This window comes from Megascapheus bottae, chromosome 4, assembly GCF_031878675.1.
Source record: "Megascapheus bottae isolate mThoBot1 chromosome 4, mThoBot2.hap1, whole genome shotgun sequence".
Lineage (NCBI taxonomy): Eukaryota > Metazoa > Chordata > Mammalia > Rodentia > Geomyidae > Megascapheus > Megascapheus bottae.
Genome location: NC_143512.1, coordinates 42678905 through 42692670, shown reverse-complemented (window position 1 = coordinate 42692670; position 13766 = coordinate 42678905). Strand labels below are relative to the sequence as shown.

The following is a 13766-nucleotide window of genomic DNA, read 5'->3' as shown; positions in this document are numbered from 1 at the left end:
TGACACTAATGAAAATATAAGTTGCCATTTACTACCCAATACCACATACAGGTTAATTAATAGGACACATAGCCTGGAAGAAGGCATCAATTTTCCATTTAGCTTTTGCAGATATTAGAAGTAGATAGGATCATCAAATAACATACATACACTCAGGCAATTTATAGCTTTCTGGGGAAGGAGGCAGGAATCTCTACTTCAAAAACCCTTCACAACCCATTTATCCCAGAGTCAGTGATTACTGGGTCTCAAGGTTCCTGTATAGGTGATTACATTAGTTTACTATTTCCACATATAATGACCCGAGTCAACTTATAACAAGCAGTAATCAGTTTGCTTTTTTTTTTCTCCCTCTTCTTCTTCCTCCTCCTCCTCCTCCTCCTCCTCCTTCTTCTACTTCTCTTCCTTGGAATGTGACAATATCCCATAGCCACCATTTGTAAAGAAATTGTCTCATAAAATATTCTCTTTTTTTTTCAGGGAATAATGCAAAACAAATCAGAAAATTTTATGTGCATGGTGCATGGTTCTTACCTCCTGTAGCAACTTATCTAATTTGTGCTGCAATTCAAGGAAGTACCGTGAGGTGATAAGACCCTGATGGGATTTATCCAAACAATCTCGAGCCAGTTCAATAATCTGATGGTGAGTGAAGCTAAGCACTCCATCTGCTAAGGGAAGAACGTTGTCAGGGGAGTAGCTAGTGATAATTTCCTTCAGACGCTCTTCCATTTGAGCAGTAGCCTGTTCAGAGGAAACACACAAGAACAGGTGTAACATAAGGAGACAGACACACATTTCTGAAGTATTTCCAAAGACCTCCACAAGTTGTTGAATAGAATTTAAAAAAAAATCAAAAGAAATCTCCACTTTTGGGCTGGGAACAGTGAGTGTGTATGTCTCAGGTATTTGTGTGTGTGTGAGCACTTGACTAGTATATGCAAAGGCCCTGAGTTTGATCCTCAGCACAAGAAAAGGAGGAATGAAAAGAGGGAGCAATGGGGGAGGGAGAGAGATATCAGTTTTGTATAATACAAGCCTGCCATTATGTATTTGTCTAAACTCACTGATTGTACAAACTCAAGAGGGAGTCCTAATGGAAATGTAGACTGTAGGAGATCATGACATGCCCACGACGGCTCACTGACTTCAAGAAATGTATTACTTTGCTGGTAGAGGCCAGTGATGTATGCTGTGTATGTGTGGGATGGCTGAATACAGAAAACTTCTGTACTCTCCATTTTGCTACAAAGCTAAAACTGCTTTGAAAAATAAAGAACAGGCTGGGCATCAGTGGCTCATGCCTGTAATCCTAGATACTCAGGAGATTGAGATCTGAGGATCATGGTTCAAAGCCAGCCCATTCAACAGAGTCCGTGAAATGCTTATCTTCAATTTATCACCAGAAAACTGGAAGTGGCACTGTGGCTCAGCATGATAGAGTGCTAACTTTGAGCTGAAGAGCTCAGGAACAGAGACCAGGCCCAGAGTTCAAGCCCCACAACTGAAGGAAAGAAAGAAGGACAGACGGGTAAGATAAGGAAGATTCTGCAACTACTTCATCATGTGGTATAAAGATGCAAAGGTTTAAGGTACTTAAATGAAAAGGCATATTTCAGGGTGCTAATCCTTTTCCCAAAGTCCCATCAAATGTAAGCTGACCCTTGTAAGCTTTCTGAAATAATTCCTGATATATCTGTAAAACATGATGCTTTTATGTTAGACCTCAGGCTCTTTCAGACAGATTGTCAAAAAGTTCCAATATTTCTTTAATTACTAGTTGCTCAAAACTCAGGATTACTGATATAGTTCCATAGTGATTGTTTATTATTGTTTTCTTGGCTAGGTTTTCATGTACCAGGACAAACTTACATCAGTCATCTGTATCCTTTCATCAAAAGAGCTAGCCCATGTGCAAAAGGCCAAGGAGATTAACTTAGCAAAATAAATCTAAAATTTCCAACTTTCATTTCCTTCTTTGTGAACACTAACTGCCTAATCATTATCTCTGGCTTACATGAATTATATATGAAGGGATATTCCTTCTTTCCTCTTCCTCCTCTCCTCTTTCACGTCTCAACCTGCATTAACTCCCTGTAGTCACTATCTGTTTCCCTGGTGACTAGGTAACATGTGATAAATAGTATAAACAGCTTTAATCAATGACATCAGTGTTAGGTTCAGTACAAATAATACATTCTCCAGCCCTGATTTATGAACTAGAGATTTCCCTTTGTTCTTGCCTAAGGCAACAAAGGCAATGGGATTAAGACTGACAAAGCCAAATTGCCTTCACCCCAATGTGCAGAAACATTTTGCAGAGAAAGATGGGAACAGAGGTTAGGTGGTGGGGACCACAGAGGAGCTGGTGATTGCAGCCAGGGGGGTGACAACAGCACTTCCCAAACAGCACTCAGACTCAATTTGAATTCTAGTCTACCAAGGGACATTACATTGTACCCTCTACAGCTACTGGATTACCTCATGTAATGGCTAAAGACATGGGGAAAGGGGAAATGAGGTTTACAAAAGAAAATGAGCCAAGTGCAGCTCATGCCTATAATCCTAGCTACTCAGGAGGCTGAGATCTGAGGATTGCAGTTTGAAGCCAGCCTGGGTAGAAAAATTCATGAGACTCTCTAGTCTCCAATTAACTGTCAAAAATGTTGGAACTGGAGCAATGATTCAAAAGAATGCTAGCCTTGAGCAAAAGAAGCTCAGGGACCCTGTACAGGCCCCGAGTTCAAGCCCTAGGAACAACAAAAATTTTAAAAAGAAAAAAATGGTTGGCACAATGGAGTAATCTATGGTTTCTAAGAATGAAATAGGTGCTCGACTTGACAATCTTGCAGCAGGTCCAGGACAAGAATACAAGAAGTGTGTGTGTATGTATGTATGTGTATGTATATGTGTATATGTATATTATATGTGTATGTATGTATGTATGTTGTCGAGCCTTTGAGAGCAGACCCTTCCTGCCTCACCAACCAAGGGCCTGCCAAGTGCACTGCATATGCTAACAAGCTTCAAGACCAGCTCACAGAATTCTCAGAGGTTGGCAGCTTCATATTTCCTTAATTGTTTCCTTTTCCCAAGAAGGCCACTGTTTAATCCAAGTCATTTTTGGAGGCTGGCCCCTTCCTTCCTATAACAATAACACCTTTACCTGATGGATGCTGAACCTACGTTGCCTGTTTATTTAGGTGCCAGGCATCTTCTGTTTAATTCATTACCTTTGGGAACCTCTCTTTGTAGACATGGTTCATCATAATTATTTCATGGTCGCAGCAGGCAGGGGAACGTCCAGGGCTGCAAGCAAAGCAAATTACCCTTTCACAGCATGAAATGAAAAGAAGCTTTTTATTTATAAACAGTCTGTTATATCAAAAGCACTATGCAACTTTCAGAGGAAAAGTACGCTGTATTAGGTAATAAACTACAAAATCAATCATTAGTGCTCATGTACACATACGAAACTATAAACACAGAAACACAGTGAATATGATTCAGGAGGCAAACTCAAGTAGTGTTGTCTAATAACTATATGAGTTCAGAAACCATTCTTACATCGAGATTATTTTCTGCATGTGGTGTATATGTAGTTCTGGAAACCAACTAATGAATTGCGTATAACATCAAACAGGATGGCCCCACACAGTAACCTCGAAGACACATTTAACAGTGTAATTTCACACTTTTATCATACACCTGCGCTCTGCCACATGCCACTGGAAAGGGCGGAGAGACTTCCGTGGCACAGGTGTTGAAGTGAAATCCATTTTGTAGACTAGCAAACATTTATTTGGGATGCTGAGGTAGATACACACACACAGAGAAACAAAGGTATACAACTGTGGTGTGGCTTTTGTTCTTTTACTTCAGTAGTCACTTTGTGTACTTCTTGATGCAATGTAGTTTTACCATTTGCTGGGAAGATACAAATTACACTAGATACCCCAGAAATGTCTTTATTTTTTTTTAATGCTACTCATGTAGCACATCATAGAGCCTCAAGATGAAGCAGAAATATTGGTTTTTAATTCTGAATCTCACCAGAATCTAACATAGTCTATCATTATCTGATATGGCTATATTCGGTATTATGACATGAAGAAACATATAAAGAGAAAACTCTTTTATGGAAGCTTTAAAATTTGGCTGAACATCTAACAAGCTATTTTTTTAAATGATAAAACTTTAGTAAATCCACACATATTACTTCTATAGAATCCTATCGGTGCCTCAGGCTGAAATCTGGAGGGTCAGGGTTCAGTAGGAGCTCTGGAAGACAAGTTTGTAAGATTCTATCTTCAACACAACCAATAAAATTCTGTATTCAGCTGTTAGGGCACCAGCTGAATGAGCAAGTTGGGTAAGTGCAAGGTCCTGAGTTCAAATTGTGGTAAGAAAAAAAAAATCCCTTATGTTGTCATTAGTCAGGGAGAGGCACTACCTCGATTCCATTCTTGTAAGCAGGACCGATTACCTGCTCCCATGGGTACTGTAAGCAGAAGCCTTGAAATTGTTGAGCCTTTGGTGAGTCTTCCAAGAAGCCCTTCTCCACAATCACTTCACCCAAGCCTATGACCTTCCCAAGGTGCTCTAATAACAAACTCAGGAACTGAGGGCCTGAACTGGTGTATTAAGAAAGGAAGTGCCAGTTGCCTCAGAGGGACAGCAATCTGTGGAACTGCCTAAAGCAGTAGGCCTTAAACAGCTGTTTGATTCTCCCACTGCCCTTGTCTTGCTTCCTTCCTTCTCTCCCACAACTGGTAATCCCCCCAAAAACATCCTGAACAGGCAACACTATTTCAGAGTTTGCTTCCTGAAGAAACAGAGTTTAGTACATATTATTTGAAACAAAGTCAAAATGAAACTAGCAGCCAGGTGCTCGTGGCTCACACCTGTACTCCTAGCTGCTCAGGAGGCTGAGATCTGAGGAGTGTAGTTTGAAGCCAGTCCAGGCAGGCAATTCCAGGAGACTCTTATCTCCAATTAGCCATCAAAAAAACTTGAAGGGGAACTGTGGCTCAAGTGGTAGAGCACTAGTATTGATTTTAAAAGTCCAAGGCCCTGAGTTCAAGCACTAAGAATGGCATAAAAAAAAAGAAAAGGAAAAAAAGTGTTGGGGGTGGGGGCAAAAGAAACTGGCTCTACTCAACATGAAGAGGTCTGAATTTGACAACCACACAATTTAGAAGATACAAACTCCTGTAAATGTGTTCATAATCTAGGAAAATACAAGAAGTATGACGGGAAGTCACTCTGAAATCATGTTAGGATGAGCCTTTATAATATGGAATCTAGGAAAATATTGTTACGTTTTTGCTGTCTTTTTCCAAACAAGCGTCTTTCTCTTCACATAAATACTTAACTGTTCTTGCACCAGAAGATGGTGTTGAGATTTCCAATAACTACCAGTTTTCATAGGTAGTTCCCAAGACTAATGTGATCCCTATGATCACAACAATTAGCAAACTATGAACCTGAAAAGAAATAACATGATGCCTTTCAACAGTAATTACCAATTTCATTTGTAGAAGTGAAAAAAAAGTCAGACTATTTATGGCAGTTCATAAATCAACTAACATACATGTACTCAGCGATGAAAGAGTTTTACAGGCAACAGCTGAAACAGATAAGGCAATAAAGACCAGTCATGGAGAGGGTCACACACCTGAGGCTTCGGGAACGGGGGCGCATGGGCGTGTTTCTGCATCTGTTCTCAGCGGCAATGCTTTCCGTGGTACAAAAATGTTTTGACAAGAAGTGTAATTCATCCGGTGTAGGTTGGTATGGTAACTGATGCAACTTCTCCTGAGAGGAACAGGATGACTAAAACAAACCAAAACAAAGTTTTAAAGACTATATCCCAGAGAAATTCTAGTAGCAAATACCAGCTCAAACCTTGAGAGATTTTGTTTTATCATTTTACCATTTACCATTTATCATTTTGTTTCTATATAATAACTATAGATACTGCAGTCTAACTGAATGTCTGATGCTCTTTCTGAGAGGTCAATGGCTATTGTATATTTTATCTAATTTACTTATAAACATAATTTCTGTAAAGATAGTTTCCTCCATAGATAAAACCCAGGCCCAGAAAATGGTTAGGTGACAGTCAAAGTCAAAGCAAGAAAGTGACCCCTGCACATTTACATCACAGATTGGCCCTTGAATATCCTGTTGTTCACAAGCAAACACTGTCATATTCATACAAATAGCATAAATGATATGATGTAAGGTAAAAAGATAATGAAGCTGGGAATGGAAATGCATATTCAGGAGGCTGAGGCAGGAGGATTATGACTTTGAGGCTAGCCTGGGTTACATGTGGATTTCTAAGCCAGTCTTGGTTACATGGCAATGATCTTATCTCAAAAAAAATTGTAAGATCATGAGAAATCCCCTAATAATGCTTATTGTCCTTACATAAATCTTCCCTCAGTCCTATCTTCACCAGAAATCTTTCCCAGAATTCTGGATTTTTTTTGTTGTTGTTCTTTTTCTTTTTCTGCCAAGACTATCATTAAGAAAATGTAGGGTGGGGTAACAATGTTCAAGAAGAATTGTACTCACTACCTTACATATGTAACTGTAACCCCTCTATACTCATCCTGACAATAAAATTACATTAAACGAAACAAACTCAAAAAAATATCAGCTTTAGGGGGTGTGGTGGGTGGGGGAAAAATAACAGCTTCACTACTGATGGGCAAGTTTTATTCCTTGGGTACAGATTTGATGTTTTGTTTTTGTAATTTTTTTACATCATTTCTTAAACTTAAAAAATGCTATTATTGGAAAGTGAACAGCTAAAAATTACTGCTTCCAATCAATCATAGATACAGAACTATAAATAGAGAAATTTGGAATTTGATCTTTTTTTTTTCCTTTTGTCAGTACTTGGACTTGAACTCAAAGCTTTGTGTTTGCTCAGTTTTCTTACTCACAGTTGACATCTATAATTTAAGTCATACCTGTAATCCAATTTTTGATATTTAATTAAAGTGTTTTTTTTGCCCTGGTTGACTTTAAGTGAGGAAGGTATAAGCTTTCCATGTTGCTAGGGTTATAAGTGTAAGCTGTTAGTGCTGGTTTGGTCTTAATGAGAGGTTAACTCTGTAAGCAATTTTCATAAAAGAAAACAAGAACTTTTTGAATAAATGGATGGAAACATGGCTAGCGTTAGCATAAGTTAAAAGATCTCACTCATGACAGTATCAGTTCTAGTAGACTTTTTTAAAACAACTGTCATTGGGGCTGAGAGTTTGGCCTAGTGGTAGAGTGCTTGCCTAGCATGCACGAAGACTGGGGTTCGATTTCTCAGTATCACATACATAGAAAAAAGCTGGAAAAGGTGCTGAGGCTTAAGTGGTAGAGCTCTAGGCTTGAGAAAGTCCGAGGACAGTGTTCAAGCCCTGAGCTCAAGCCCAGGATTGGCAAAACAAACAAACAAACAAACAAATGAAAAGCACTGTCATTACTAAAATGCACCCTTCATAAACACTAAAGCTTTGCAGTATTATAAAACTAGAACTTAATGCTTAGAACTTAAAAATAATCCCTATACATCAAAATTATAAAACACCTAACTACATGCTGAGACAAAAAGGGATTTTCATAATGTAATTAGATTATTTTATAAACCATAAAATTGAGAACATAGCAAGAAGGACTTGATATAAAAAGGCACAGTCATATACTTTTACTATAAAATAAAACCCACCAAAGTGAGTTCAAGAACTCAGGAAAGGAATGATAACATCAATCTTCTAAGGGGTAGAAAAGCAGTGGAGATAACACCAAAGACAGGGATATGAAAAAGACAAACCAAAAAACATAAGGCTGTAGGTGGAGGGCTGGCGAGACAGTTAGGTGGCTGAGTACTTGCCTAACACAAACAAAGCTGTGGGTTCTACCAAATCCTAAAAAAGAAAATAAATCTATGCTGGTATCTCTCAGGTAAATCAATGACCATATTCCTGTATTCCAAGATTTCAAACCCCATAAGCCAAGAAGTTTGTAAGTTTACAGCAACTGTTTTGGGTAGCAAAGCATCAATGGGAATCAATGGGAATATACTTTAAATATGTTCTTAATCTAGTGCATGTTGATTCAGGTTGCTGTAGAAACATTAATGCATTGGATTAAGCCAAGCTACTGTTGGTTATTATATATAATTACAGAGATCATGTTACCCTTCTATAAATGAAAATTAATTCTAAGCATACCAATCTGAAAAGGTTTAGAAGTCAGTATGGACAGGCAAAGAATTTGCATGGGAAAGATACTTACCAACCTCACGGATAAGTCCTTTGAGGGGACAGGAAAGAAGAGGAATTTTGATGGCATTTTTAATAGTCTATCAATCTCAATCTATCTAGCCATCTCTCCATCCATCCATCTGTCAGTCTGTCTATCTACCTACTTACCTATCTAGTATGCAGGTATTATGGCTTGACTTCAAGGTCTATGGCCAAAGCTCCACTTCTGGCTCTTTGCCGGTTATTTGGAGATAAGAGTCTCTTAGACTTTTCTCCCTGGGTTGGCTTTGATTGTCATCCTCAGATCTCCCAATTTGCTAGGATTATTGCAGTTGTGAGCTAATGGAGCCTAGCTAATCATTTTACTTATTAAACAAAGTAGAAATCTGATTTTCAAAATAGCTAAAGCATATATGACAAAAAGGTTAACATCTGGATGAATCCAAGGAAGATGTAATAGCCTCATATACCTTACCGGGCCACTCAATGAAGAACTTGCCCTGGTTAGAAGATAAAGAATGTGCTCATCTGAGACCTGGGAGTGAGTGTGTTAACTGTAACAGTCTAGGAATCCAGGAGTTTTGGGGGGGTGGGGACAGGGAGGGCGAGAGAGAGGTGGGGAGGGAAGGAGGGAGGGAGGGAGGGAGGGAGGGAGGGAGGGAGGGAGGGTGACAGGAGAACCCCAGCCAGGTTTAAACTAGAATTGAGAAAACAAGTAATTCTAGAATGTGCAGGGGGTAGTAGGGAGAGGTGCAGGCCAGCAAGATGACCTGGGGATGTCTTAAAACAGTCAAGTGCATCTACACAGTGGATCATGTTAGATGATACATATACAGGGTCAGTTTCAGCAGAGAGGAAGGATCCATTGAAGAACTTATAAGGCCAGGGAAGACAGCTGCCAGGATGTCATCCGGATGCAAGGAAGGAAGCTTGCTTTCTTCCTCCCTTCCTTCCTTCCTTCCTTCCTTCCTTCCTTCCTTCCTTCCTTCCTCCCTCCCTCCCTCCCTCCCTCCCTCCCTCCCTCCCTTCCTTCCTTCCTTCTCTCTTTCCTTCCTTCCTTTCTCCCTAGTAGCTGGAAATACACACATGGACCATGCCTGGCTCTAACATGCTTATTGAGGAGATGCCTCTGTTGGTGAAATGCCTCTGTTGCCATCTTGGAGTGAAATGCCGATTGTCTTGTGTGACCGCTGGTCATGACCATTCTCTTCTGTTGTTGGTAGAGTTTAAATTGTATCAATTTGTAGAAAATTTAGCATTCTCATTTCTAATTTATGTACACTATGATGTGTGCAAGAGAAGAAAGATTTATATGTTTATAAATAAATTCAAGAGGAAATGCAGAAATAAAACATGACTATATATCCACAAGTAAAACAAGCATCCTTGAAATGTTTAGAATAGTCTCAAGGATTAGCCTGGGAGTTTTCCAATCAACTAAGTCTTATTACTTCATATTTTCCAAATGTAATGCCAGTAAGTCTTATTATCTAACTAGTTTGCATATGATTTTTGACTAAACCATAAATCAAATCCACTTTCAAAGAATGGAAGATTTATATAATATAAACTATGCTGTTAGTAATTCTCAAGGCAATTAGAGTTCTAAGTACATTCTCTGAGTTATACTATCTTGCAAATAATCATTTCATTTCTCAAGATGACCACTTTGCAAAGGATAATGTTCATATGCATGCATGAGTTTCTCCTTGTTATTTCCTAAAAGTAATATAATTTAATAGTCATACCTCATATTTATCAGTATATGTATTCACATTCCTATTCTTTCCCTCAGCAGAAAAATAATTTATCTGGTGAAAAAATATATGGAAGGATGTCTTTTTCTTACTGCTGCAATTCCAAATTATTTATTTCAGGATTTAAAATTATGATCTGAATATCATCTTGGAGAAGTCCCACAAATTAATTTTAGCTCTAACATTTGACACTCAAAAGAAGTTGTGGTACTGAATATTCTCTATGAAGACTGATTAATTTCATATGATCAAATCTTTCCAATGTCAAAATGCAGCATTTTAAACACTAGGCTGTTTAGCAATTTCTGTAATATCTAATGGGTAAAGAAATATTATTTCCATTTCTGTACAAACAGTTTTGGAGTCAGCTAGCAAAACAATTATCTATAAAATTTAAACTGTGCTTTCAGTGTGCTGATATTTTATTTGGGTATGTTCTATATTTTCCTTGAAAAATAGCTAAAGTACATTTTGTTTGGCTAATGGTTAATGATATCCTAAAAGTAATTCAGATTTGACTTAGGAAAGGAAAAAACTGCAACTAATCAGTTTTCTGCAAAATTTGCAGTAATATTTAAATAACTAAGACACAAAGAAAGTGGGGAATGAAAGAAATAACATTTCTAGCTTTCACTTGTCATTTTATACACAATTAATATGGAGAAAAGATAACAGAAATAGTAGCTACCATCACATATTAAGTCACTGTTTCTGGATTTTTTGTTTTGGCTTTGTTGTTGTTGTTTTGTTTTGTTTTGTTTTTTGGCTAGAAGTACAATTCAGGACACTTCATGATAAGTACTTGGAAAGGCACTAGTTTAAAAATCCTTTAAAACCAACATAGTCAGATTTATGTACTTACCTTTAAAAAATTCACATTAAAGATAATGAATGATAGAAACACAATGATATTGTACTCTTACTTTTCTTAACAAATAGGAGATTTCTGAATCAACCTATCATAAAGCCTAACTGGGAGCAATGCAAAGTGTTATAATGGGAATAAAATAATTTGACATCAGGAGGGTATTAAATCAGGAGAGGTAGCCTTGAGCTGAAGAGCTAAAGGACAGCGCCCAGGCCCAGGGGTAGGACAGTAGCCTCAAACTGAAGAGCTTGGGGATAGTGCCCAGGCCAGAGTTCAAGTCCCAAACAACACCAACAAACACTCCAAATGGGCAATAAATTCACATCCACAACCAAATGGAATAATGGACAAGAAAAATGGAATAATGGACAGTAAAACACTAAGATTTTAACTTGGTTTTAGAGATGTCCCAGAAAACTCATATCCAATTATTGCTGGGATCCTACGAACAAATAATTGAAGGTTGTAGTGATACACTTGTGGATTATCTACTGAGTTCCATGTCAACTCAAGGATTATCCAGTGACTGAGTCTCTGCTTAGCCCACCGCTGCAGGCTATGGAAAGCACAATAGATGGATATTCCTAAATAATCAGCCACAAAATTTGACAAAAAGAAGGAAATGAATTAAAAGGGCTCTCTAGGCTAAGTCCACATTCATGGCTCACACAAGAATATCCAAACCATCTTGTTATATATTTACTGAACACCTCCGGGCCTTTCTAAATGTCTATTTGGGGTGTAAGGCCCTTTGGATATAGACAATCCACAAAACCACACTAACTTAAACTAAAGCTTCTTGTATCTAATCCACTGGATTCTGTACAGAAATAGCTAGACTTCTTATTGCAATATTATTGTTTAGGGGCAAGAGTCTCTTCTTCCTCTATTCTATTTCCATGATTCAATCTTGTCTCTATTTATCTGAACCTTTTACTAAGTGACTTTATGACTCTCCTTAAAATAGCAAGATAGAAGCCTTGCCATTTTTTGTTTGGTTTTCTAGTGCACATTGAGAGACAGGATACAAAACAAACTTCTATACCACAGAAAACAAGGTCAGATCCAGAGAAATTTAATGGCATTTTCAGTATTAATATCCCCAACTTGACACTGAAGCATGAAAACCAGACTGTGTTTTTCCTTAATAACTATAACAAAACTGGCATTAAAACAAAAGTCGGTGGTTGTCTCTAAACTTCTTGGGCCTTACAATTTATGTGTCACAATTCGGAAGCTTACAATGACACCAAATCCTTTTCATGTTTGTTAGGCCATCGTTTGGCAAGTCACACATTCAGAGTGGAATTCATCTTCTTACCAGGAAGCACCCAGAGGAAACACTGCCTGAACAGTAGGAATGGGATGGAGAGAAAGAAATTGGTACTTACAGAGACAGTAGAGCTTGGTGTATTTGTCCCATAGCCAGAGGATGGTAGAGAAGCCAGCGACCAGCGGCGTCCATCAGTTCTGTTGAGAAAAGGAACCTAGCTTAGGGCAACTCTGAAGTACTGTTATGAGGGAACTCCAAAAAAAAAAGGAATATTTTTAGTCAAACAAACGACACAAACATTGTCTGTGAGGTTGTGGAAATGTTCAGCCAGGGTCAGGGTAAACAAACATTATACAGCAGGTTGACTTTTATTTAAACCGAATCAATACACCCAAACAAGAGGAAAGTGAATGGGTTGATCCATAGTATTGATCTCTCACTAATACAATTTGACAAAATGAATACCAGGGATAATTACAATGGTCAGACTCAGGAAATTCAAAGGCATACAAACAGAAAGGAAGGAATGGGGGGAACATTCTCAACTAGGAAGTGATAACCCGAACCAACCATCTTTATAAGGGCCTTAATTCTAGCATAGTTTGAGAGCCTATGGGAAGTCAGGACAGCTGAAGACTTTCAGGGTGTCCTTCAGTCTTTGCACTTTGTATTTTCAAGAGAGAAGTTCCACTCTTTTGTATTTTCAAAGGAGAAGTTCCACTCTCCAAGAAGGAAGCTCAGGGCTCATGGCTGGTTCACATATTTAAGTGGCAAGTAGCCTTAGCACTAAAAAAGTGATTGTCTTTGAGCTCAGACTCTGAAGAGTTATTGCTTTTGACATGAACAGGCTTCCTTCATAAAGTGTTGGAGCAAAGGTCACCTGAAGAATTTTGGAGCACGCACCCCATTTCTGGACAATGACCATAAGGGCAGAAGGAAAAAAGTATCCACAAATAATAGAAGCAAATACAAAGTATAAAATCATCTGCTCCAGTATTAGAAGGAAGGCTGTCAGGAGTCTTAAACAGAATTGCTTTTGTTCTTAACAGTGGTTATGAATCAGGGTCATTACATGGGTCTAGAATGGGTTAGTTCAGTAGCAGAAGCAATACTGCTTCTTCTAAGGCAAGTAAGAAACAGAAAGCATCCCAGACTATGCCTTAAAAATCATAAAGAATTGTGAAAACAAACACACGCAAATTGACCAAGGAGAAAAATAGGAAAAAACACCTGAGGAGCATTATTGTGTTTGTAGAAAGTTCATCAACTTTCTATGATTCATAATTATATTACTTAACAGAGGAAGAGACAAATGTTACCAAAGACACACTCACAGTATGTTGAAATCAAGGAATTCTACAACACTGAACTTGAACTGGAGAAATCACAATTCAATGCTGATGTAAAATCAACTGACAATTTAGCCTGCTGCACAAGGGAAAAATATTACCATAAACTATCATGGGTGCTACTCCACTAAATGTGAATGGTCTACAAAGACAAAATGGAGAAAACCAAGTGGACAAATCATGAAACTACTACAATGTTAAGATTTTAACAAAAGTTACCTGTCATTTCTGTGACCATGATTGGAGTAC

General features: G+C 38.2%; 1 protein-coding gene across 5 annotated transcripts in view; it reads right to left on the bottom strand.

The window, feature by feature from the left end:
* Window positions 1-13766, bottom strand: part of Mast4 (microtubule associated serine/threonine kinase family member 4) — a 415893-nt gene that overhangs the window by 62998 nt on the left and 339129 nt on the right. For all 5 annotated transcript variants that reach the window (XM_090331761.1, XM_090331763.1, XM_090331762.1 and 2 more), the window contains 4 exons: window positions 12287-12365; window positions 5678-5835; window positions 3234-3309; window positions 535-744 (listed from right to left, as the gene is read on the bottom strand). In XM_090331761.1, coding sequence (XP_090187887.1) covers window positions 535-744; window positions 3234-3309; window positions 5678-5835; window positions 12287-12365 — 523 coding nt within the window. The remainder of the gene's footprint in view (window positions 1-534; window positions 745-3233; window positions 3310-5677; window positions 5836-12286; window positions 12366-13766) is intronic.